This window comes from Manis pentadactyla, chromosome 5 (genome assembly GCF_030020395.1).
Source record: "Manis pentadactyla isolate mManPen7 chromosome 5, mManPen7.hap1, whole genome shotgun sequence".
Taxonomy (NCBI): Eukaryota; Metazoa; Chordata; class Mammalia; order Pholidota; family Manidae; genus Manis; species Manis pentadactyla.
The window spans coordinates 167,294,895-167,319,008 of record NC_080023.1 but is presented as its reverse complement, the minus strand read 5'-3'; the positions used below and the strand labels follow the sequence as shown (position 1 = coordinate 167,319,008).

The 24,114-nt window shown below is 38.8% G+C and overlaps 1 protein-coding gene across 4 annotated transcripts in view; it reads left to right on the top strand.

Annotated features, from left to right (window-relative positions):
* Positions 1–5,017: 5,017 nt before the first annotated feature.
* STAU1 (staufen double-stranded RNA binding protein 1) overlaps positions 5,018–24,114 on the top strand; it is a 51,997-nt gene continuing 32,900 nt past the window's right edge. Inside the window, exons 1-3 of one of the 4 annotated variants that reach the window (XM_057503072.1) lie at positions 5,192–5,227; positions 13,932–14,001; positions 20,122–20,395. In XM_057503072.1, coding sequence (XP_057359055.1) covers positions 20,191–20,395 — 205 coding nt within the window. In that variant the 5' untranslated portion in view covers positions 5,192–5,227; positions 13,932–14,001; positions 20,122–20,190. Of the gene's footprint in view, positions 5,228–13,931; positions 14,002–20,121; positions 20,396–24,114 lie in introns of all 4 variants that reach the window. The other 3 variants (XM_057503073.1, XM_057503074.1, XM_057503075.1) reach the window with 3 other exon arrangements.

The following is a 24,114-nucleotide window of genomic DNA, read 5'->3' as shown; positions in this document are numbered from 1 at the left end:
CTAATGACATCTTTTCGTAGGTTTATTTGACACCTTTATATCCATATATCTTCTTTGGTGAAGTGTTTCACTCAGCTTTTCTGCTCATTTTTTTCTTGGGTTGTTTTCTTACTGTTGAGTTTTAAGTGTTCTTTATGTATTCTGAGTACATAATTCAATAAGATTTGTGATTTGCAAATACTTTCTCCAAGTCTGTGGCTTGTTTTTTAATTCTTTTTACAGTGTCTTTCCTCACTCTCCTTTTTAAAAACCATTTATTATTATTCCATTATAATTTGTCGTAATTTATTTAACTGGTCTTAGGTCAATGGACATTGATATTTTTGCTATTACAAACTGTGCTTCCATTAATAATTTTGAATTCATGTTGTTATTTCTAAGAATCATATGTTTTTACTTTCCCATGAACTGTCTATTGCTGTCTTTCATCCATTTACCTATTGGGTTATTAATTTTTTTGTTATTCATAGGACCTCTTTATATGTTATGAAACTTGCCTTTTCTGTGATTGAGATGCAGTTTTTTCTCCAGTTTGTCATTTGGCTTTTTACTTCCTATGATTATATTTCTTATTTTCATAAAGTCAAATGTATCGATTTGTAAGGCTTTTTCTGTAAGGCTCCTGAATTTTGTGTTACAGTTAAGAAAGAGCGTTCTCCACTTCAGGGTTATAAAAGGATCCAAGGGATTCTTCCAGTACTTTTGTGGTTTTCTTTTTCTATTTAAATCCTTGATCCATTTGACATTTTTCTAGGTGTAAGATATGATGTATGGATTTAACTAACTTCCTTCCTTCCTCACAGAGGCTTTGTAGCTGTCTCAAACTGTTTACTGAATGAAATCTAACTTATCTTCACCAATTTGAAATACCACCTTTATCAAATACCAAATGCGTACATGTGTTTGGGTCTGCTTGGGAATTTCTCTTCTCTTTCACTGATTTATGGAACTAATCAGGCAGTAGTACCTAACAGTTTTAATTAGTAAGGCTTTATAATATGTTTACTACTTGGGCAGACATTTTCAGAAATGTTTACTTGTTCATTTTTCCGTAAGAATTTAGACATGGCGCATCTAGTTCCAAAATGAAATCCTGTTTATGTTTTTATTAGGATCTCATTAAACGTCTGAGTCTTGCTAATGACACAGAGTCTTGCTAGGCAGGAACATAGCTTTTGTTACTGTTTGTTCAAGTCTTTTTCTGCATCCTTCTGTGAAATTTAAATTTTTTCTTCACATAGATTGGGAATCATTAATGTTTATTCTTCAGATTTTTTCTTTCTTTTTTTACTGCTTTGTAAATGGGGTCTCCCATTGTATCTTATAACCGTTGTTCTCTTAAGATTCTGAAATAGATATCTATTGAAAACTGTTCCTAGGGTAACAGTCTATGTCAAATAATCTTGAGAATCACTCATCTAGACTAGCAAGTCATTCTCAACCTTGCAACATATACTATAGGTGACCTTGACATACTCCAATCAATCCTGTGGGTGTTTCCTGTTTTTTAGGGACTCCAACAGAGATAAGAGAGGCTGTGGTTCTTCAACAGTTGATGGAGATTTGTGTGTACCAGGCACCATCAGGTGCCAGGGACACCATGGTGACCAAGATGGTCTTAGTCTCTGCGCTCATGGAAGTTGGTCACATAGTCCCAGCCAAACAGAGAGAACTCAGCACATAATTGAATAAGAGTGTAAAGTTCTCCTAAGGGGCTATGAGGGTGAGCAGAGATGATTTATCAGGTGTTAACATCTGCTACCATCCACACCTACGGCTTCAGTTACCTCTCAGATGCTGCTCACTCACACATTGTGCCTCTTGTCCTGCCTTTCCTTTGAGCTCCAGACCTGCCATCTCCACTCCCCCATCAGGAGATAGAAATTCCCCCACCCTTGGATCTGGACAGGCTCGTGTCTCACCTGTGGCTAATAACCTACAGTGGATGTGGCTCTGTGTGATGTCCAAGGCTAGGTCACACGCAGTGCAGCTCTGCCTTGGGCTCTGGGATACCCACTCTGGAAGCCTTCAGCTGTGTAAACACTTTGACAGCCCTGAGGCTGCCATGCTGTGAGGAGGTTCCAAGTAGCCCATGCAGAGACCATATAGTCTCTAAGGCCTTTATGAAGAGCGGCCCTGCCAAGCACCTGGTGCTCCATCCCTCAGAGGTCCAGCTCCACAGGGGAGACTCCAGGTTAGAAGAGCCTAGCCACATTTGCGAATTCCTGCCCCACAGAACTATGAGAGATGATAACATGATTGCTGTTCTCATGGGCTACTAAATTTGGGAGTCTTTGTTTTGTAGCAATAGTAGGACCTGGGCCATGTGATTTTGTACATGTATTCCCCCTACTTGGAATACTTCCTGTACCTCTTTTGCCTAGTTACCACCTACATATGTTCCAGATCTTTGCTAAAGCTGCAGTGCTTCAGGATGCTGTCCCTAAACCCTGAAACTAGTGTTTCATAAAGCCCTTGTAACACCTTTGCTTCCTATACTTATTAGCTGCACCTTTGGAGATTTTTTGACCTGGTCTGTCTTTCTGACAAGTCTTCAGCTCCACAGACCAGCATTCAGTCCATGCAGTTACACTGTAGGCCTGACATTGTAAACTCAAATGTCAACAGGAAGAGAAGAGTCACAGACAGGGTGAAGACTATAACGAAATGAAGAGAATGTGCCCATCTAGAGTTCATAGCAGCCACTCAGCAGGCTTTGTGCAGCCAAATCTGCCTCATTTCTAAAGAGATGATGCAAACCCAGATTATTATGTAAGTGTTAGAATGATAGCAGCTAATTAAAACTAAAAACACAGAAGAAAAAGAAAGAAAAACAACAGCCTGAAGACCGAATACTCCTTTTTTTTTTTTGGAGAACAATTCTGAAGTCTCAATTTGTGTAACCAAGGAATTGTATTTGAGGCATAAGTTAGCCATGGGCCGGGGTTTAGGAATGGACTATTTAGATTTGTTTTTCTCTATTTGTACCTCAAGACTGTCAGTCCAATTATCTTCTAACAGCCTGAAGACTTGACTCCTGCTAAATAATAAAGGAATAATTTGTTTTTCTTTTAGAAGTAAATTGTGACCATTAAGTAAGTTATACTGAATTCTGTGTGTACCTTCCCAGAAGATAAATTATATGTATTTGTAATAAGGAATGGGAACATGCAAAACTCATAAAAGCCCTGTGAGAAGTTGATGTTTATCTAAAAATTATACTTCTTGTTATTTAATTTATTTATTTAAAAATAGAAAAAGAGCTATCAAGCCCATGAAAAGACATGGAGAAACCTTAAATGCATATTCTTATGAAAGTGAAAGAAGCCCATCTGAAAAGGCTACAGACAGTATGATTCCAATTATATGACATTCTGGAAAACAGAAAACAGTGGAGATCCTAAAAAGATCAGTGGTTGCCTGGGGCTGGGGGAAGGGAGGAGGAGGCAGGGCTGTAAAACACGTGACCCCTGGGATGCCGGGTGATCAGTCACTATCTAGAGCAGATCGTAGCCTCCCCTGTTCACAATAGCACACTTAGGGCCTCACAACACTAAGGACACAGTCTTATCACTTTTCAGGTGGGGAAGATGAGACAGGGTATTAAGCGCTACTAATTCGTATAAGCCCTGGATAAGATAGGAAATTGTTCTTATTTAACTAAGGGGAAAACTGCGGTCTAAGGGGGAAACTGAGGTCCAGCTGTATGGTGGTCCAAGTCATAGAGTAAAATCTAAAGTCTGGACTAAGAGAAAAACGATGGTTCTCTCTTGGAAGGAGGGAAGAAAGTTGAGGCTGGAAGTTACAAGCCCATCACTTGGGTCCCCATGGGTGATAGTAAAAATGGGCCAGAACACCCACCTACCTTTACACCTTTTAAAAGATTGATTATGCAGGGACCTCAGCTTGGAGTTCAGAGAAACCCCTCTATGTCTGCTTCTTCACCCAGGTGAGTATGGGATCCAGCCTACTTAGAAGTAAGAAAAAAACCTCACCTTTAGCAGAGGTCTGGACAATATCTGAATGCTGCTTAGTGCTGTCTAGGATGAGCACTAAAGGAAAAGTGAAAGCCCTTTAACTGTTCTTGATGTCCTGAAATTCAGTCTCATTGCATTTTACAAGACGCAAAGCAAGAAGCCCTGGTTCAAAGCAGTGCTCTGTGGCTGGAGCAAAGACCCAAAGCTTGGTGGTTCGGAGAGGCCCCTTTAGCCACAGCATCTCTCATCATGAGTTTATGCAAACTGAACTAAATTACCTTGGCAAGAAAAGATTGAGCAATATTTAGATACTTATAAAGAGAAAGTAAACTTTTTAATAGTGGGGAAGCAATCCAGAATGAGCAGGTGAGAGGAGCCTGGGCATCTGTGGTTCCTTCTTCGTTCTGTTTCCCACACCTCTCACAATGTGTGCATTGTTTTTTTGCTGGGTGTGATTCTAGGGGTCCAAGATTTCGCCCATTCCCACAATATCCCAAAGCTGCTAGAAAACAATGAGTTTATCTAGAGCTGGACGAAATAAATAGCAATCTTGCACGTTTTGCCTTTTAAGTCATTATGAAAGTTACTGATTTTTTAAATAATGTGCTTCACCCCCACCAGAACGTAAGCTCCATGATGGCAGGCGTTTCTGTGTCTGCTCACCACTGTATTCTCAGCTCTTGAAACAAGGCCTTGCTCATAGCAGGCGCTCCGTAAATATTTACAGAAGGATGAACTAGGAGGAAAACAAGAAGCAGGAAGGCGGCAGAGGAAAGAACACGGCCCCACCCCTCTTCCGGAACGGCTAGCCGCCCGCGACTCCCAGCAGGCCCCGGAGTCTAGGGCTGGCCGCGACGACTAGCCGGAACCAGGCACCCAGCCCGCCAAGGCTCCCGGCGTGCCTTGCGAGGGCCGGCGCCGCTGCAGCGCCTGCCGGGACTTGTGGTGTGGGCCGCGAGTGGGGGTGGGGCCGAGCATGGAGGCGGGTGGGGGCCGGGGGCGGGCGCAGGCCCCTCCCTCGTCACTTCCTGCCGGGTTGCGGGCGCCGAAGCGGCTCCTCAGCGTTTGCGCCGGCGGTCGCAGCTTCTGGCTGGGCTCCCTTTTCCTTTGACCCCCCGGCTCGGCGGCGCCAGCCCTCTTAGTGGTACTTCGCCTCATCCTTCCCGCCGTCCCTTCCTCCTCTCCCTTCTTCCTCCTTTCTCTCCTCACCGCCTCCGCCGGCCGGGGGACGAGCTCGGGGCAGCAGCCAGGTGAGGCGGCCGGCCGGGCCTGGCGGGGCCCGCGAGGGAGTAGCGGCCGCGGGTTGGTGGACGGCGGGTGGGGCCTAGGCTTCGACGGGCCCGCGCGCCCGGCCTCTTTCCCCGGGCCTCCCGCCCGCGGCGCCTTCCCGGAGGAGGCGGATCCTCCCGCGCCCCCCGCCTCGGGGCGGCGCGCGGCCTGGACCCCAGACACTCCCAACCCTTCAGCTCTTGCTGGGGCCTGAAACAGGTGCCAGGCCGCCTTTCCTCATTCCTTCTCGCGGGCGGGCATGCCGAAGTTATTCCTGGGGTATGGGGTCTCAGTTTCTCGGAGCTGAAATCCAGAGCATCTAAATCCCGCCTGCCGGGTTTGTAACATACTGGTTATGAGCACGGCCCAGGTGTCCAGTGCGGGTACAAATCCCAGTCTACCCCCTTAGGCAAGTCACTTAGACTCTTTGTGTCTTGATTAGAAAAGGGAGCTAAGTGCAGTCCTTGCCACCTCAGGCTGTTAAGGTTCAGTGAAATGGGACGTTTGAAGCGCTTACCAGAAAGCCAGACCCACAGCGTGTCCCAAATAAGCCGTCTGCATAATTTATTAGCGAGATATTAAGGTATAACTTTATGGGTAGTGGACACAAGTTGACCTACCTACCCATTTGGGTTTCCTTAGAGGCAGAAATGTTCAGTGTGCCCTCTGCGAGCACCGGGGCATTGTTTTGGGTTGTTAACGTCTGAAAGGGGCGTACGTTTAATTGGGACACTGTAAGTAGCAGTCTGTGAAAGATAGATGCTGTTATATCCATCTCCGCTGAGCAAACTGCAAGATTTCACCAACTCTCAGTATGAGCAACGTGTCCATTTTTTTTCTGCCATCGTCCGGCTTATTGTCATTCCATTTCTGGAAAAGTTGCTGGCAGAAGCTTTCCTTGAGTTCAAAAACCTTTCTGTGTGTCAGGCTCTGGAGAGGGGTGTACGAAGCTGGAAAAATAAGTCTGTGCTTTCTTGCGCCGCGGGAAAAAAAAAACTTGTAATTTTTTTTACTGCGGCTTTGCTTTTATTGCCTTCGTCCCTGTTGGCCGACTTTCCTTTTAAGCACTTGCCCCACCTCCGTATTCTGTGGAAGTTTTCTTGTGTTTGGCGAAGATGTGTGTTTCAGTCTGTTCTGCGTCTGTTCTCTGGCTGTGGGGACGTTTTTAAGGTCTCTCTTCCCTTCTGCTTGATGCTTTAGTTGTTTAGGTGGTGGTGGAAAGAGAGTTAAACCTGGTTTTAGGTCTTTGAGGAATCATCATACTTACCAAATGTAAGTTACATTGCTGCTTGTTGAAGTAAAAATTAAAAATACAGTTGGATTGTAGAAGGAGCAGTTTTCAGTTGTCCTGTTGACAGGTGGGATTTTTAAAACAGCAACTTAATGTAAGGGTATTGAATTTCTTTTAATTCTGTGCTGTTTCATATAGGTGTACCCTTTATTAAGGAAATGTATTTATTGAGGTTCAAATTTACAAGAGTAATGAGTGTGTGTTTGCTGTACTGAATAAACCTCCTTGTATCATAGGATTGTTTTAAGTAGTAAATTTTGATTTACACCCATCTCTCAGTAATACACATGATGCAAAATGGCCTCCCTGTTTTGACATTTTCCTAGAATTTTCTGACAGTCTTACCATCATTTCTAGTTGAAATATATTTATTTTGATAACTCTTTAAAAACATTTAGGCAAACAAGTATGCAGGAAGTACAAAGCACGTCTTCTGCCATATCGAAAGTGTATTTCAGGGAAATGATGTTTTAATATTGCAGTAGATAACCTAAAACATACAAAAGTCAGACAGTATAGAGAACCCCCATGTATTGGTCATCCAGCTTTGACAATAATTAACTCATAGTTAAGGTCAGTCTTGTTTCATGTAATACTCCCTCCCCCAAACTGGGTTATTTTGAAACAAATCCTTAACATCATATAGTTTTACCAGATGGCTGTTAATGTGTCTCAAAATGTACTTTTAGGGCAATCATAATTCTCATTTTGTTTGGCTTCTCATCTGTGTTTATACATGATTACTGCAGGGGGGAAAAAAGACCAGCGGCTTAGCTATTGATTTAGTGCTTACCCCCCTCAAAGTCGTATCTAAAATACTGCCTTGCTTCTTTGTGTACAAAAGCAACAATTCTTGAGCTATTAGTGACTGTAATTGAAAAGCAATAAGAAATACAGATACCCCTAATCCTGTTTTGGTGGAGAGTTACTGTTAAACCACTTTTGATGGAGAATAGCTTTGTGTTAAAGTTAAACTACAGTTAATAATTCATAGTGAAACTTTCAAAAGTTTCTTTACAGTAGTTGTGTAAATATGCTATCACCTTAGGTTAAGAATTAAGCGAAGGAAATAGTAAAATGACCGTGTACATGGCTGAAGATCTTGGGGGAAAAAAAAGCAAAGGATATTTGATTTCAAAACTCTCTGTTGAATTATTTTCCACAGGAACATCCCCCACCAGCCACCCCCAACACCATCTGCTGTATTTACAAACAAATTTAGTAAGTTTGAATAAATTCACAACATAGATGGTCATGTTTTCCTTTCTTGTCTAAAAAGAGCTTTCTCCTGGAATGGCAGTTGACAGGAATATTTGTTGTCATTATTTTTCAGATTTCTGGTCATGAACAGTTTCCAGCTTTTAGACCTGTAAACTTATTATTTTTAAAATGTGTAGACTTACTTTTGAATTTAATCAGGTACAGTGAAAATGTCTGTTACGTTTTAGTTAATACAGCCAGGGAGATGGGGTGGAATATATATATCTCTTAAAATTAGGGGGTGGGGGAAACCCGGTTTGGTATCTAAGAAAGGACACGAAATGTACTTTATTTAAAAAAAATGCTTAGTGCTTCCCAGTACGCTTAAAGTAAAACTTTTAAGTATTTAGACTTGTTACCATATATACGGTTTGTTCATACTAAATTGCTCTCTTTTCAGATTAAGCCATAAAGCCCTTTTGTATACAGATTATTTTAAGTTTAGAAATGAGCATGATTCATGTAACTTCCCGCCACCCATTAGCATTATTCTGGGTGTAATCATTAAACATGAGGTTATACTGTACTACTTCATCCAGAAACTCTGCCCAATAAGACAGCAAAAATATTTAATATAGGAGACAATCGAGTGGGTCTCAGCTTGTAGTGCAACTTTCTCTGATGCCCTTTTACTGGATGGAGAGTGAAAGTCATCAGTGTAAAAGTGAACCTTTCATGAAAAAGGTGTCTATTTATGAGATGTCATGTCAGTTCTAGGGCCTTTATTTTTATGACCCTCCAAATTGGATCATCTTATTTGATGTCCTACTTAATGTGTACAGAATTGCTTGATTTGAGGGAATTGTAAGTTCCTCTCCTTCAAATGAACTTTTGAGGTTTCTTTCTTTCTCAGAATGGGATTTTGGAGCCTTCAGAAATGTTCAGAGAATTTTATGATTCTAGACCTACAACAGATTGTCTTAAATTATAACTTGAGATGACAGAGACCTTTGCGGTTAAAGTGGTTCTGGGGTAGTTTTCTATGTTGAGTTTTTCCTTAAATAAAACCTCATGAAAATTAAGGCTGTAGCATTTATGCCATTCCAAAAAATGTAATTTTTGGAGATCAAATTATGAGAAGACATGTTAGTTGCTATGGTTATTTCCCCCCAGCATTTCAGAATGAAGAACTTCAAACATACAACAAAGTTTAAAGAATTTTAGTGTACACCTCTGTATCTACCACCTACGTCTGCCATTAACACTTTACTATACTTTATCAATATTTTCTTCATCTGTCCTTCCCTTTAATTTAGCAATCCATTTTATTTTTTGGTACATTTCAAAGTAGATTACAACATCAGTACATTGAATAAATACTTCAACATGTTTTTTACCATAGTTAATTTTAAATTGAGGTAGGTCTGTCAGGTATTCCTAGATCTTTAAGAGCCAAGAGCCTTGTTGATTTTTGTTTCCAAATTTGCTTTGACTCCAAAACTTTCCATTTATTAAAGGATATTGTGTAATGAATTTTTGCATCAAGGAGTCCTTGCTTATCTATGAGGTATTAGGAAGCTTGAATAACATTGTCCAAATCCTTTGTTCTCACCTACTAAGGAGGTTGTAATAGAGTTATAAATATGTAGCTATGTTGATCTTAACAAATGTCACCAAATTGAATGGCTTGGATTAAGCTGACAATTTAATGCCCTGAGCTAAAAAAAAACCTTACCAAAGAAAATTATTTATTACTTAAAAAGCGGTCAAGTGGGGAAATTATTGCAAATAGCTTAATTTTTAAGATATTTATATTCCTTAATAGTGAGTAAGGTTGCTGTAAAAGTGATTTATTTATGTCACTAGATAAGTGGAGGTAAAAAGTTTTCTGAAGTTAGGACACGTGTTCATTTATTTGTTAAAGGAGTATATTCAGGGGGCTCTCATAGTATATTTACTGAAAGCAGAAGTTGAAAAAATCTATCCGAGACAGTATTTGCTTTCAATTAAAAATTAAATATTAAATCTGTAGCCCATATGCTTCTGTTTAATCTGGAATCTAATTTGGGAGAGAAGTGTGATGACTTTGTGACTTTATAATAGTAATTGAAGTAAAATAGACCATTTTATTATAATAAAGATGTCATAATTGTTCTAGAAGATTTTTGTTAATGCTACCAGATTAAAAAGTCTAAGAAAATCTATTTAGGTCCCCTGGGATCTTTTACCTAAATGAAAATGATTGCTCATCAGATTGTCTCTATATTTGATGTAGGTTTAGAACTGGTTGCTGCCCAGTAGTGGGTTGATTTTAGTCAGCATGTTCTGTATTCCCATATAAAAGGTTTTTTACAAGTGGTGTGTTGCTATAAGTTTATATTTATAGATGTTTATGTGGCTAAGGACAGGATTAGTGAATTTGCTGGATAATGAGATTTGCTACTATTTATTGAGCTCTTAACATGTGCCTGGTTAAGATTACAGGGTGAGAGTTATTTTGATGCAAGAAAGGAATCTGAAAGGTCAGATTGAATTTTTCTAGTAATATAAAAGCTGCTGTTCATTGAGCTCTTCCTTTGTCCCAAGGGTTGAGGTAAGATGCCTTATGTTGTTATTGCTGATACTTGGAAACATCTTTGCAGAGGAGTCATGAATAGCTGGGGATATTGAGGCCCATCTATGTGGCTAAGTAACTGGAGCCAGGGTCCTGAGTTCTTTCTGCTGCACCACACTTCATCTCTGTGCTCAAGTGCTTTTGTTTAGGGTTATTGGTTTTGTGTGTCCCCAAGTGCCAGCACTCCTCCACCCAACACAGCTAGTAAATTTTGTTCACTAGTACTTTAGACCAGAAAAAGTCTGGATCAGTAATACTCAGTTTTTAAAAATGAACCCTGTTTGTGATTCCCTTGAAATTATTTGAAGATTTACAGTTTACTTTTGTTTGTTGTGTTAGATTGCTGCGGTCAAATTGCTGCTAAAATTCTAAGCTGATTCAATGGTTTGTCGTGGGGTAACTTAGAAGTAATGGAAAGGAAGATGTTTTGTTAACCTTTGTGTTGTAGAACCCTGTCCCCTAAATTATTGGTATAATCCTTCAAGAAGTTAAAAATGATTTATTCATGATAGACAAGGTTGTTGCTAAGAAAATTAATTTATTTAGAATGATAATATTCTGTTTTATCGGATATGAGTTAACTTTAGATTAACTTTATACATAGGGTTAGGTGGCAGTTGCCCTCTTTGCTTCCCAGCCATTTCTAACATCCATTTCCTGGCTAATGGTATTGGGACAATCCAGTGTAACTTTCTGTTTGGTATTAAACTGCCTCCTGAACAATCTCTTTTACTTTATTTGAATTGATGGTCTCCTGAATAAGAAGTGTCTTTGGTCCTTCATCTCATGGCTAGTCTTAAAAGCATATATGAAATTAAGCCTGCTTTCTGGTTTTAGTGAGAATGGTGTGTGAGTTTCCATTTTGTGTTTAACCTCAACTGAGGGGACTGCCTGGTCTGTAATGACATGGGTGTGTCTCATTAATCTTGAAAAGGTGTTGAAAATGTATGTGTCTTTTCTATGGGTGGAGTGAACAGATAGTGCTTCTTAAATTGGTACAATATTGGCTCCCCTTAGGTATGAGCTTTATGATGTAACTGGATCTTGTTTGATCCTCCCATTTTTGCTTTGTTAAAGTCAGTGCTTGCTATAGATTAAAATTAACTGAGGCATGAATTTTCTACTCTTGCAGATTCCACCCTGATGAAAATAAGGCCTTTGTCTGCTGATGCCATTGTGATTTTGTACAAAATGCTAGGCAGCCCTTCCCTCTGTCAGAAAGAAGATAATTTTTATGTATTAAGTCTGATTATTTCTTGGAGACTTAGATTCTTTGTTGCACAATTTAGCCAATTTGTTCATTTAAGTTCTGTGACCCTTGATGACTGTCAAATATAGTTAGGTAAATAAGCTTCCTTTTCGTTTGTAGTATAGTGAACCTTTACAGTCTGGAACATTTAGAATATGACTATACTTTTCAGTACCTAACAGGTACTAATTTCCCTGTTAACTGCGAATTTATCTATTTAAACAACAAATATGAAAAAGAATAAAGTAAAAAAAGCTTTTTTTGGATGTGGTTCTATGTTTGCTACTTTTTTCTTTCTTAAATACTGTGTTTTGATTGTGATTTATTAGTATCATTTTATGGTATTGGTTATGGTGTGCCTTAAGAAAGTGATGTTCAACAGTTAACTTCGGTATGGAATGTCAGAGTTTACAAACATTTCACTTAACCGGTTAATCTACCCAAGAATCACATGATTATTGTTTTATTTATCATATGAAATTGGTGATAAAATCCCACTTAACATATTAAAAGGTTAAAGCTTACGGATGAAGCTTGCTCAGGGTTATTCAGCTGAGTGCGAGTTGGGAACTTAGATCCCCAATCAAGAGTTTTCTTCACCACACTGGTTTCCTCTTCTCCTAAGTCAACATTTTGCAGCCAAAGGGGCTTTTGTATTCTTAATATGTCTTTAGTTATGAGGTTATGTGTATTATAAATGATTTGTTACTACAAATTAAAATGCCACTGTGAATTACTTAGTTCAATTTGTTGGGTTCAAAGTTATTCCTATGCAAATATGAATTCCAAAAGGACAAGGATTGCATTTCATTTGGGCATTTCTTTCCCCCAGTGCCTAGAACAGTGACTGCAAATAGTACGTGTTCAATATTTATTTGTTGACTGAATAATGAGTTTATTGTGCTCTTTTGCATTCTAGTATGCTTTCTTGAGTGGAAGAGAAAGGGAATTAGGCCTAACCCACAGTCTGTCTTCACTGTCTTTGTAGTAAGTGCTATGTAGATTTACTGGTAATAATCATGATGGCTTTGGATTATCATTGGAAAATGGGGGTTTTAAAAAAATGAGTTACCTCATGGAAATGTGAATGGTGTGAATGAGTATATGAATCTCAGCTATCACCTGTGTAAAGATGTTTGAAATCCAGATGGTTGCCGACTACTACATTTCTCTCCGCTGCACCGCCCTTTTCTCTTTGCTGTTAAGTTGTTGGCAATTTCTTAACTTTGTCATTATGTCTAACTCTAGCAGCTCCTTCTTCCCCTTCTAATTTTTTACATTCTGGTCTGGGCTAGAAAACCAGATAATCAAACCTACCATAATCGTTCAGTGGGCTTGAATTGAGGGAAGCCCTGTTGGTAAAAGGCATGGGCTCTGTATTAGGTGGTCTTAGACATCTGTTTGGGATGCTTAGGTGCCTTTCTCAGTTCCCATTCAGGCTAGTCTTTTAAATGGGTGAGATTATGGAATAACAGTCTTCTAGATTTTGTTGTTAGTATAGTATACTTTTATAAAAAGAAGAACTTGAGTTGTTAAAATAATGTAGAGTAACTTAGAGCTCATGATTTTATTTCTGCAGTCATTTAGACAGTGAATGGCTACTTTTTATTGTCTGTTAAGTCACAGCAGAAAGATATTGAAATGAGCAAAATTACTTCGTTGTAAAAATGCAAAAAGCGTCTCAAGGTAAAAAATTTTGTTTGTGAAAGGTTCTGCTATCATTTAAAAAGGAGGGACCCTTTAGATAAATCAGACCTGAGTTTGAGAATTAAACTCTTAAGCCACCTGAAGTCCAGTTCTAAAGAATGATTATGATTCGGATTTATTAGAGGTAATGTGCTTTTTATCATATTTTGCAAATTAATATAAATATTTATGTACAAAGTACTGTTTCGTAAATATTCCCATATAATTACATTTGCATCACCAAGTATGTGGTAGGGACATTTATGAAAATAAATATTTAGCCAGTAGTTAAAAGTGGGAGCTGGGGACACCTATATAAAAATCAGGCTTGTGTGATCGGACAGTATATGTTGTCCAGTCCATTTTTTGAATTTAATTCCGTGATATTCACAGCTCTCTTATCAGGAAGTGAGACTGAAAAAGAAATTTCTACTCTCTCATGTTCATGTTGATACAGATTGCACTTTACCCAGTTCCCAGGCAATTGTGTCTTGTAGGCTCTGTGGTGTGCTGCTTCAAACCATGATATGCTTTCAAAAACTCTCCTACTTATAAATTTTAGTGTCCCCAAAACTTTAGCAATATGTTTATCTTCATTTTCAGAAAAAGATCTCTAGTAAATTATTCTTGTTTCTTATTTTCCAGGAGTTTCCTAGCCACATAACCTTCAGAACTGAACCAAAACAACATAGTTCCTGGAGCACCCCTTTTTAAGGTACACATAATTTGGCTCTATAGTTTCAGGCCTATTCATTATCTGAAATATTTTTTAATTTTTCAGTGACTTTTGTGGAAAATGACTTTACTTCTGGTTATAATATTAGAGAAACAGGAAATTTTATGCAGTTTGAATTATTTTTACTCTTGAGATTTAATTGGAAAGTAAATGTAAAGAAAATTGTTGGCAGAAATATAAAATCCTCTTGCCAGCACTGCCATATACTTTAAATGTAGACATGAAAACTGACCACTGAAGTTGTCACTAAATATAACTCAGTCAATAAGTATCTTGATCATAGAAACTTTTGTAATTTGCCTTTGATTTCCCAGATTGTTCTTGTTAAACTTAGTTTTCAAACTTGTGGAAATATTCAGCATTGTTTTCTGTCATGAGATAAGGTTTCACATCAGATTCCATTTACTACTGGCTGCTTGTGGTCATCTAGACGAAAAAGGTTTCCAGAGTGTTCAGGATTTTACAGTCTTTCATCAGGGCACTGCAAAGTACACTCCCTGTGCTGACACTGCTTGGGGGTGTTTGGCCCTTCCCCTCCAGGAGCTGAGAAGTACATCACCATACCATATCTCTGAGGCAGTTGTTAGTGGACAACCCCAAATGAGGAAATTGGAATGAGGAAATTGAAGCATAAGGAAGTTAGAGATGTTGTAGGAAGCTCAGTGGATGGATTTACACTCATCACACTGAATTTGTATAATGTGTTTCTTTTCCAGAGGACTGAGGAACTGTGCTTCAGAATCCCTTCAGTGTTTTAACTCTCAGATTGCTACAAGTGAGGCTTGATCAAATACCATATTACCAGTGCTTTGGGGAAACCAAGGCACTGAGCATTGGATTGCCAAGAGTTGGGCATATAATCGCTGTCTGCGTTGAGAGTAGAACTGAAAGCTGTGACTCAGACATTTGATCTGATTTAACATTGTCAGTTGCTACTTAGCAGCAAGACTGGTTTCTTAGAAACTGGGTCTTGGCACTGGTGTTTTGCATGAAGATGGTGGTGAATGCAGTCGTGTTTCTAGGTAGATGGCACATGGTAACAGACTGCGATTTCCCTTTTCTGAAAGGAAAAGCCAGTTAACTCTAAGGCTGAACGAAGACCCTTCTTATTCAAGAACATGTTGCATGCTCCTGCTCTTTAAAGTTTCCAGCAAATCATGAGTAGATACTGATTTCGGTTGGTTTAAAACATTTTTCTATGTTCTTGCAAGTTTAGATTTTAAAAACACTTGTGTATTTACAAAAATAATAACTGTTTGAGTTAGTTATTTTTAAGAGTTTCTCCAAGGGGAGGGAAGAGGGGAGCTTGATAAGGTTCAAAGTTAGAAAAGAAAATAAAGTTTGCTGCTTGTTAGGCTGCAGAGGTAAAATTTTTTTTCCTTTAGTACTTAGTATGGTGTGATGGTTTTTCTAGGATGAACAATTAATAATGAGTTCTCTTTTAGAAAGTGTTTCTTGGACCACTTCTTTGGAAGTGTAATTGACCACCTGATGGTTACATTTGTGTGTAAAGAAACTCCTCCATTGTCCACTTGGCCTTGGGCCACATGTGAGCAGGGCAACATTCAGTCACTTATATTGTATGCAAAGATCTCCAAAGCTTCAGTTATTTCCAGACATTATTTTTGGCTGATTTGATTGTCTTGCAAATAAATGATTGTGTCTCCTCAGGACTCCTTGCCCTCTGTCTCTTGAGCACCAAGTACGTAGTGGTTTTTTTTTTTTTCTTTTAAATAGTTTGGTCATATTTCTTCTAAAGACCCTTTTATTATTTTTGAAATGATACATGAACCTGCTGTTGGATATTATTTGCTTGACATTTACATTGTCTTTTTGGAAATGTTATGTAGGATGATAGTGATTGCCATGTTTCTGTAGTTGTGGCTTCCCTGTTTAAGTCACAGTAGCACAAAGACATTGGATAATGTTTGGAGTCAATGAATTGCTGTTTCCAGGGGGCAGGGGATGGCAGATGAAGTTGGGGAGGTGTGGGTGGGGAGGTGAGTTCAATTTACAGAAGACATAAACCACATTGCAACTAGAAAGATGTTATAAAAGAATCTTGGCAATAATAGTTGGATATAGGCGAATGATGTGTATTTTAAGGCTATCATAGGAAAAGTGGTTTATTCCTTAACTTTTTTGTTATTGACAAAGTTTCTCTGAGAGTAGAGACTCAAAAACTAGAGACCAGATTAATAGATTTATAGTTTGTCCCTTAAAGATCTCTTCTTGGGTCTTTGAGGAAAAGTTTAACAAATAGATTCTTTCTAGTATTTGAGAATGTACAATCTGCCATGTAAGTGTTTCACATGTGGTAGATGCTTAATGAATTTTTGTTGACTACTAAATGAATATATCCTTAAACTGCTACCAGTACTGCTAATGCTTCATCATAGCAAGAAACTTCAGTACTCCTTTGTATCTGTGTAACCATACTACATAAGATTTAATAAAGGACTTGGAAGGGGAGATACTTAGTGAAAGGTTTGTGGCTATCTAAAAAGCTTGTCCAGAATTTGGATGACTTCTTTTCTTTTGTTTGCTTCTTTTTTTTTCCTTTTTAAAAAATATGTCTTGTTTAGAAACATCATTTATTACTAAAGGGAACAATGTGTTTATTAAACGTAAGTATAGATACTTCATTGTAAGTCATGTGTTGATCCAGTTTAAAAATTGGCTATTAAAAATGTTTTTCCATAATTGCTAAAGTAGTTATTTCATACTACAGTGATTTAAACAGTCTGTTAGTAGAAAATGAATAAGACTACACACTATTGCAGATAGTTCTATAAACTATTTCTGCAAGGTTCTGCTTTCTAGTGTATTAAACAAATCATTCAGACTGCACTCACTAAGGCCCAGTCTTGGTAGATTCACTGCTGAGGAGTATGGTCTTTGTGCCGAATCACTTTTTAGCACATCATGTATAATTTTAGAAAATGCTTCTGTAGAGTTAATGTGGCCATATTCCCCTTCCTCCAACACATTAAAAAGTACTTGACACTTGTAAAATGGAAACTGCCAGCCAAGGTGAGACTCTCTTTGTAAGATTTTTGTGTCACCAAATTTAGGACCCAAGGGGACTTGGAATTAGGAATCTTTTTAAGAGGTACCCATGACTATCATATTACCACATACCATATCTGTTAACAGTGCTCACATATGCTCCATAAGATTAGGATTTGAGAAAAAGATGAACATGTTTTCCTGAGTTGTTGTCTAAAGCTCTTCAAATAGGAAAAAGCCAGGAGATTGAAGGCCCTCATCTGTGCCAGAGGCTGGGAAATTGCTGTACATCACAGGCTTAATTTAAAGGTGTTTCCAGCACTGGGGATAACTGAAGAGCCTTTGTGTTTCAAACTTTTCAGCCTAATTTTACTATATGTGAAATACTGTTCTTCAATAAGAAGACTGTAACAAAGCATTTTAATCTCTCGAGTCCCTATTTCATGTGGTGGAAACAATCCTTGAAGACAGGTTTAAAGGAAAAGACAAGTTTTCATTTAAGGATTTAGTCTTCAGGACAGAATACTGTTGAACAGCAGGTTCTAAATTTATACAGAAGTAATATCTCCAAAAACTCCATGATTCCCCTGAATGTTGCTATGATCTATATAAATAGCAGTAGTGAAAGGCTTTACTTTTTCTTTGAATTATGTGGGTAAACAATGTATTTTCCCCCCACTCATAACTATGATAGCTGCCTGGCTTTTCTTTGGGAGAGGAGCATCTGTTTGGGTAAAAATTAGCATCAATGTTTTAGAGCCTTTTGCAGTGAAAAGGGGATTTTCTTTTCCTGCTTTTAGAATATGCACTACTTACTACATTAGTAAGAGTTTGTCTTGTGGGGTCACTATATGTGTACTTGAAGCAGCATCCTTGGTCCTTCTACCCATGAGATGCCAGTAGGTCCTCCCAGCACCTCGTTGTGACAACCAAATAATGTCTCTGGACATTGTCACATATCTTTGGGGAGCAAAATTGCACCCTCTTTAGAACCACTGATTTAGATTCTCTTTTCTAGCTTACATAGAGGTGTAAAATTAGCAAATGACTAAAAATTAGTAAATGAGTACTGTTGGTTGAATTTTAGTATTGGTCATGCTGGAAATTAAAAATTTGTAATGTACATACAGAGCCTTATTAGGAGGGTTTAGTATTTTTTTATTTTCAGTTCTGAACTACTTGTTTTAACCAGTTGTTATAAAGACATCATTCTTTCAGCTGTCCTTGAGGTTAATGTTTTTGGGGCAGCCTCAAAAGCTTGTTTGTTCCCTGCCCACCTCAACTTCTAGAATACTTAAGGTATTTATGTGTGTGACTGGAAATGCTGGCAGGGGGCCTGTTATAAACAGCATTAGCCAAAAAATATCCCTTTGGGCTCCACCTTTTCTAAATTTAGCTCATTGATTCAGTCTCAGACTTGTAGAGCCTTCCAGGGCAGAGTTGGGTTGCTCCTTCTGGGACGTGGGTAGGCTCTGGAGCAGACACTTGCTTTTGGCTTATTTTTTGACCTGTGACCTGTCGTTGATGTGAAATTGTGAGTACACTATAAATGATTTTTCTTGGTAGAAAATGCCAACAAGACAAGAGTTTAGAAAGGGGAGTTAGGTAGGGAATGAGTAAGGTGGGGAAAGGGAAGATTGAGAGAAGTATTTATATTTTGGCAGCTGAAAGAAATAAAAACAATGAAAGAGGTCATAGCAGACTTAAACAGTTCTGGACTTGTTTCTTGACTCTGGCACGTTGTCTGGCTATGACCATTATCTAGATCTTCAGTAGATCTCCTCTGTTGGTAAGTTCAGCTTCCAAAACTAAACAAGGAACAACTGCAGTGTTGAGAAACTGTGTTGAGTAGCTATGTTTATGCCTCTATCCAGTCATATTTCAGCTGAGGTTTTGTTTGTTGTTGGTTTTTTGCGTTTTTTATTTTTAACTTTTTCAGGCTTTTCTGCTCTCAGAGAGAATGTGCCAGGACTCTTGAAGTAACTTAATTGCTCTGGTTATTCAGCCCTTTCTAGAGGTCCAGCTTCAATTAAACATTTTGAGACTTTAACAAAAATTAAAGTAACAATTACTCTAATAGAATTTCTATTTTTCTATTTAATAGAAACGTTCTATGTTTCTGCTTTAGGAGTTGGCTTTTTCTAGTCTTTGTTGCTACTGGTTATATTTTAGTATGTTTTTGACTTAAACATTTTCAGCTTTTTGAAGGATGACCATGAAAACGAGCAGTGCAGAGCTGCCCTGTTTTTGACTTGTGAAGAAATTTAAATGTGTTTAGAAATAATGCCTTTGGAACTTAGAAGGTGATGTAAACAAATCTCCTCTGCTCCCCAGACTCCACCCAACCAGGCACACCAGGGAAAGTGCGAATCTGAATTCTGTTTCTTTCTTTATCTTCTTCACTTTTGCTTTTAATAGTACAAACACTATACAATGTTCTTTGCTATTCAGATAACTTCTCAGGATTGTCACATTGATGTGGGTTCAACAGTTTTTTTATTTTGCGTCTGTAACTAAATGAGACCATCTCAAACCTCTTAGGAAAACAAACAGATCTTTTATCATAAGGAAGAAGAAACAGCAGAAGTGAGAAATACCTCTCTTCAGTCAAAGGAAAGCTCTGAGGGTGCCAATTTGAGCACATGGCCCTTAAGTGGAAGCAGTTTTTACAATTCACCTCTTAATGGTGTTATGAATCTTCTTGTAGTTGGAGACTTGAAACCTTTTACCAAATCCCATTGTGATATGGAACCGCTCCATATTTAAAATATTTGAATATAAGTTGTAGTTTTTAATTAATATTCAACAATAAATATTATACCCTACTGATTTTCTTTGTAAAATGAACATGCAGAGCATGCAGGTGTTGTAAGTCATTTAAAAACACTGTGAGAAAGTCACAAAGCTGGGAACCTTAGTGTATACCAAGGAGAAACACATTTCTCATTTCTTATACATCAACATAGCCACATGCTAAATGGGGCTACTTTTATTCTTGAGTAGGTGACACCAGTTTTGTCTGAATATTGGCAATTAACATATCTCCTCTATAATTTACCTTTTTCATTTTCTTTCCCTTACAACTTTTAGGTAGAACTTTAGACTTCATAGCACTGAAAGCTGTTTACCTGCAGTTGTTCACTTTTGTTGAAAGTGACCATGTCTCAAGTTCAAGTGCAAGTTCAGAACCCATCTGCAGCTCTCTCAGGGAGCCAAATACTGAACAAGAACCAGTCTCTTCTCTCACAGCCTTTGATGAGTATTCCTCCTCCTACTAGCTCTCTGCCCTCTGAAAATGCAGGTAGACCTATTCAAAACTCTGCTTTACCCTCTGCATCTATTACATCCACCAGTGCAGCTGCAGGTAAGCGTATGAATCAAGTATCTTCTGTTTCAAATGTTTTCTCAGCCTTTTTTCTGACCTGATAAGTAGATTGCAGATGTAGGGAGCTCTCACACTTAGGTACAGGAAGCAGAAGAAAGTATTACTGCCCGTGCTTCTTTATCCCAGATATAAAACACTTGGTTGTATATTGGATTGATGGAGGCCTGACTTGATAGATTGTTTCAAGTGTAAGAAAGAAAATTGAAAACTAAACTGTAAAGCCTAGTCTGTTATAAAGTTGTGGCTGGCAGAAAGAACTGAACAATAAATACCACTTTGGATATTTATTGTTCTATGAGAAAATTCTGCTTTTAAAATTACTTCCCAGAACTGACAAAGAACTCTTGTATGTGTAAGCTCCCTTTTTGTATGTCCATAAGAATTTTATCCCAAGCAAGGGGGCAGCCAGATTTACTGGAAAGCAAAAGAGTGCATTGGCATTCATTAATTTTTATTTTGAGCAAGTAAGTTTAAGTTGAGGAGATTCCAGAGGCAGTTTAGAAATCATAGTAAGGACCAATTAGAAACCTAACAAGAAAGCAGAGATTTTAAAAGAAAATAGGTTTAGAAACATTCAAATCTGATTACTCAAAAATAAAAGTGAACAATATATGCTCATTGATTAGAAAAGACTCGCAACACTAAAAACAATACTCTGCTCCTCAACATCCCCCCCCAAAGTGGCAAAGGCAGCTAAATAGGTATCTCCATACCAGAGTCACCTTATGCTGAATTCTTTTCAACCCCTCATGCCTGACAATTTCCCTTGCATTTCTTTCGATCCTCTCATTTCCTTTGCTTGGTTAGTCTGTTCTTAAGAGTGTTAGCTTGGTCCATTCAGCTGCGTGGCCTCTATCACGCCACCTCTAGACTTCCTTGAACTGGCTCACCAGATCATATTCTTGACTTTCCTAGTACTTTAGAGATTCAGTTTTCCCAAGATTTGCCTTTTGAGACCGTCTAAAGAGGAAACATCACAGACTATTTCAGTCCCCTGTGATTTATTGCTTCTTCTTCTAATGTCTTCTTATATCCACATCCTATTGACTTTTAAAACTTCTGCCCACCAAGTCTATTTTATTTTACTCATATGATTGACAGAAATGATAAGGTCTGGGGATGGTAGCCTTTGGAGGTAAGACTAGGAGACTCCCCAGGAATGGGAAGTTAGTTGTGTGGAAAACAATGGTCATTGTTTGAGAAATGGTGTTGGCATGTTGAGTTTTGTGAAATAACGAACGAACAGGGCACAGCTGACAGCTGTTGCGGTAACCAGTGTGTCTGTTCAAAAGAACTCCTTGGTTTTCTCTTGGTTGGTTATAATAGCAATGCTTCATCTGATTTCCAGTCTTGCTCGCCTGCCTTGGCTTACTTACTACCCTGACTTCTGTTCTGTCTCTTTAGAAGACACACCTCCTCCGAGGTTACCTGGCTTCAGCTACCTCAGAAAAGATCCCCGCCGTGTCTTCAGGCCTGTGCCCACACTGTGGTTTGCAGTTTTGCATCACTATGACTCTAAATTCTTAGACCTTCAGTTTGTTGTCCCTCTTTCGTCACGTCCAGGGGAGAGTAGCGATCTTATTTATGTATTGCTAGTTGAGTTCAGTGCTCTTACATTTTATTTTCAGTTCCTTCTAACATGGCACATGCCAAAGAGAAAACCCCAGTATGTCTTGTGAATGAATTTGCCCGTTTCAGCAAGATTCAGCCTGAGTATAAGCTTTTAGTGAGCAAGGCCCAGCTCACTGTAAGGTAAATAATGTCCATACTGCTTGTGCATTTTTAATCCCTCAGGAGTGTGTTCTTTTTTATACTGTTGCAAGTGGTGCTCTGATTCAAAATACCTACTTCCAAACTGCTGTAAGTCTTAAGAAGATGCAAAAAGTATAGATTTTTGGCGAGTCACTTCATTTTTCATCCTTTCAGAGTGGGTCAAAAAGAGATAGACTTCTTGAGAAAGGGGAACCCTCTTACACTGCTGGTGGGGATGTAAGCTAGCTCAAGCATTGTGGAAAGCAATATGGAGGTTCCTCAAAAAACTAAAAATAGAAATACCATTTGACCTGGGAATTCCACTCCTAGGAATTTACCCAAATAAAGCAACTTCTCAGATTCAAAAAGACATATGCACCCCCATGTTCATTGCAGCACTGTTTACAGTAGCCAAGATATGGAAGCAACCTAAGTGTCCATCAGTAGATGAGTGGATAAAGAAGATGTGGCACACATACACAATGGAATTCTATTCAGCCATAAAAAAGAAACAAATCCTACCATTTGCAACAAAATGGATGGAGCTGGAGGGTATTATGCTCAGTGAAATAAGTCAGGCAGAGCAAAACGAATACCAAATGATTTCCCTCATTTGTGGAGTATAACAACAAAGCAAAATTGAAGGAAGAAAATAGCCGACTCACAGACTCCAAGAAGGGACTAGTGATTACCAAAGCGAATTGTGGGGTGTCATGATTGGTGCACATGTTGTGTGTGGGGTCATGGGGAGGACAGTGTAGCTCAGAGAAGACAAATAGGGACTCTGTGGCATCTTACTACACTGATGGACAGTGACTGCAAGGGTATGGGGTGACACGATAATAAGGGTGAATGTAATAACCACATTGTTTTTCTTGTGAAACCTTAAGAGTGTATATCAATAATACCTTAATAAAGAAAAAAAAGAGATGGGCTTCTTTTTGGAATATTTGGTTTTTAAAACTCCAATTAGTATGTGGTTGGTTGTTCAGGATTCTGAATAGAGACAATTCCCAAGCATCTGTGGGTGATTTCCTAAACATTTTCCTGGCTGTAGCCTCTCTGGCTCCCTTCTTATTTGCATGTGTACAGTAAACTGGGTAGGGAGGGGATGTGAATGGGAAGTCAGTTTTACCATTTGTTAGCAATTCGGGTAAAAGGTTTGAAGATGAGAAGTAGACATTAGTCTCAGAGTGAGCCCTCTGGGCTGTCACTGATTTCATTTCTCCTGCCATTTCCCTTATCCAGTAAATTAAAGACTGACTGTGACATGAATTTTCCTATTAGTTACTCAGGAATTCGGTCTTTTAAGCTTGTTTGATATCTTTGCTAATATAAATCTTGGAATTTAAATGGTTTTTCATGTCTGGCTTTATCTTGTAGTACAGGAGGTTAGTAGGAGACAGGAGGAATTGGGCCTCCTATTTCTGATGGCCTTGCAGTAAAAATAATATAGTCAGGATAAGTTGACTCTTTTTAAAAATTTTTATTAAGGTATTATTGATATACACTCTTATGAAGGTTTCACATGAAAAAAATGTGATCACTACATTTACCCATATTATCAAGTCCCCACCCATACCCCAATGCAGTCACTGTCCGTCAGTGTAGTAAGATGCCACAGATTCACTATGTGCCTTCTCTGTGCTCATTGTTTTCCCCATAATCCCCCAACCATGTGTACTAAACATAATACCCCTCAATCCCCTTCTCCCTCCCTCCCCACCTGCCCTCCCACACCCCTCCCCTTTGGCAACCACTAGTTCCTTCTTGGAGTCTCTGAGTCTGCTGCTATTTTGTTCCTTCAGTTTTGCTTCGTTGTTATACCCCACAAATGAGGGAAATCTTTTGGCACTTGTCTTTCTCTGCCTGGCTTATTTCACTGAGCATAATGTCCTCCAGCTCCATCCATGATGCAAATGGCAGGATTTGTTTCTTTCTTATGT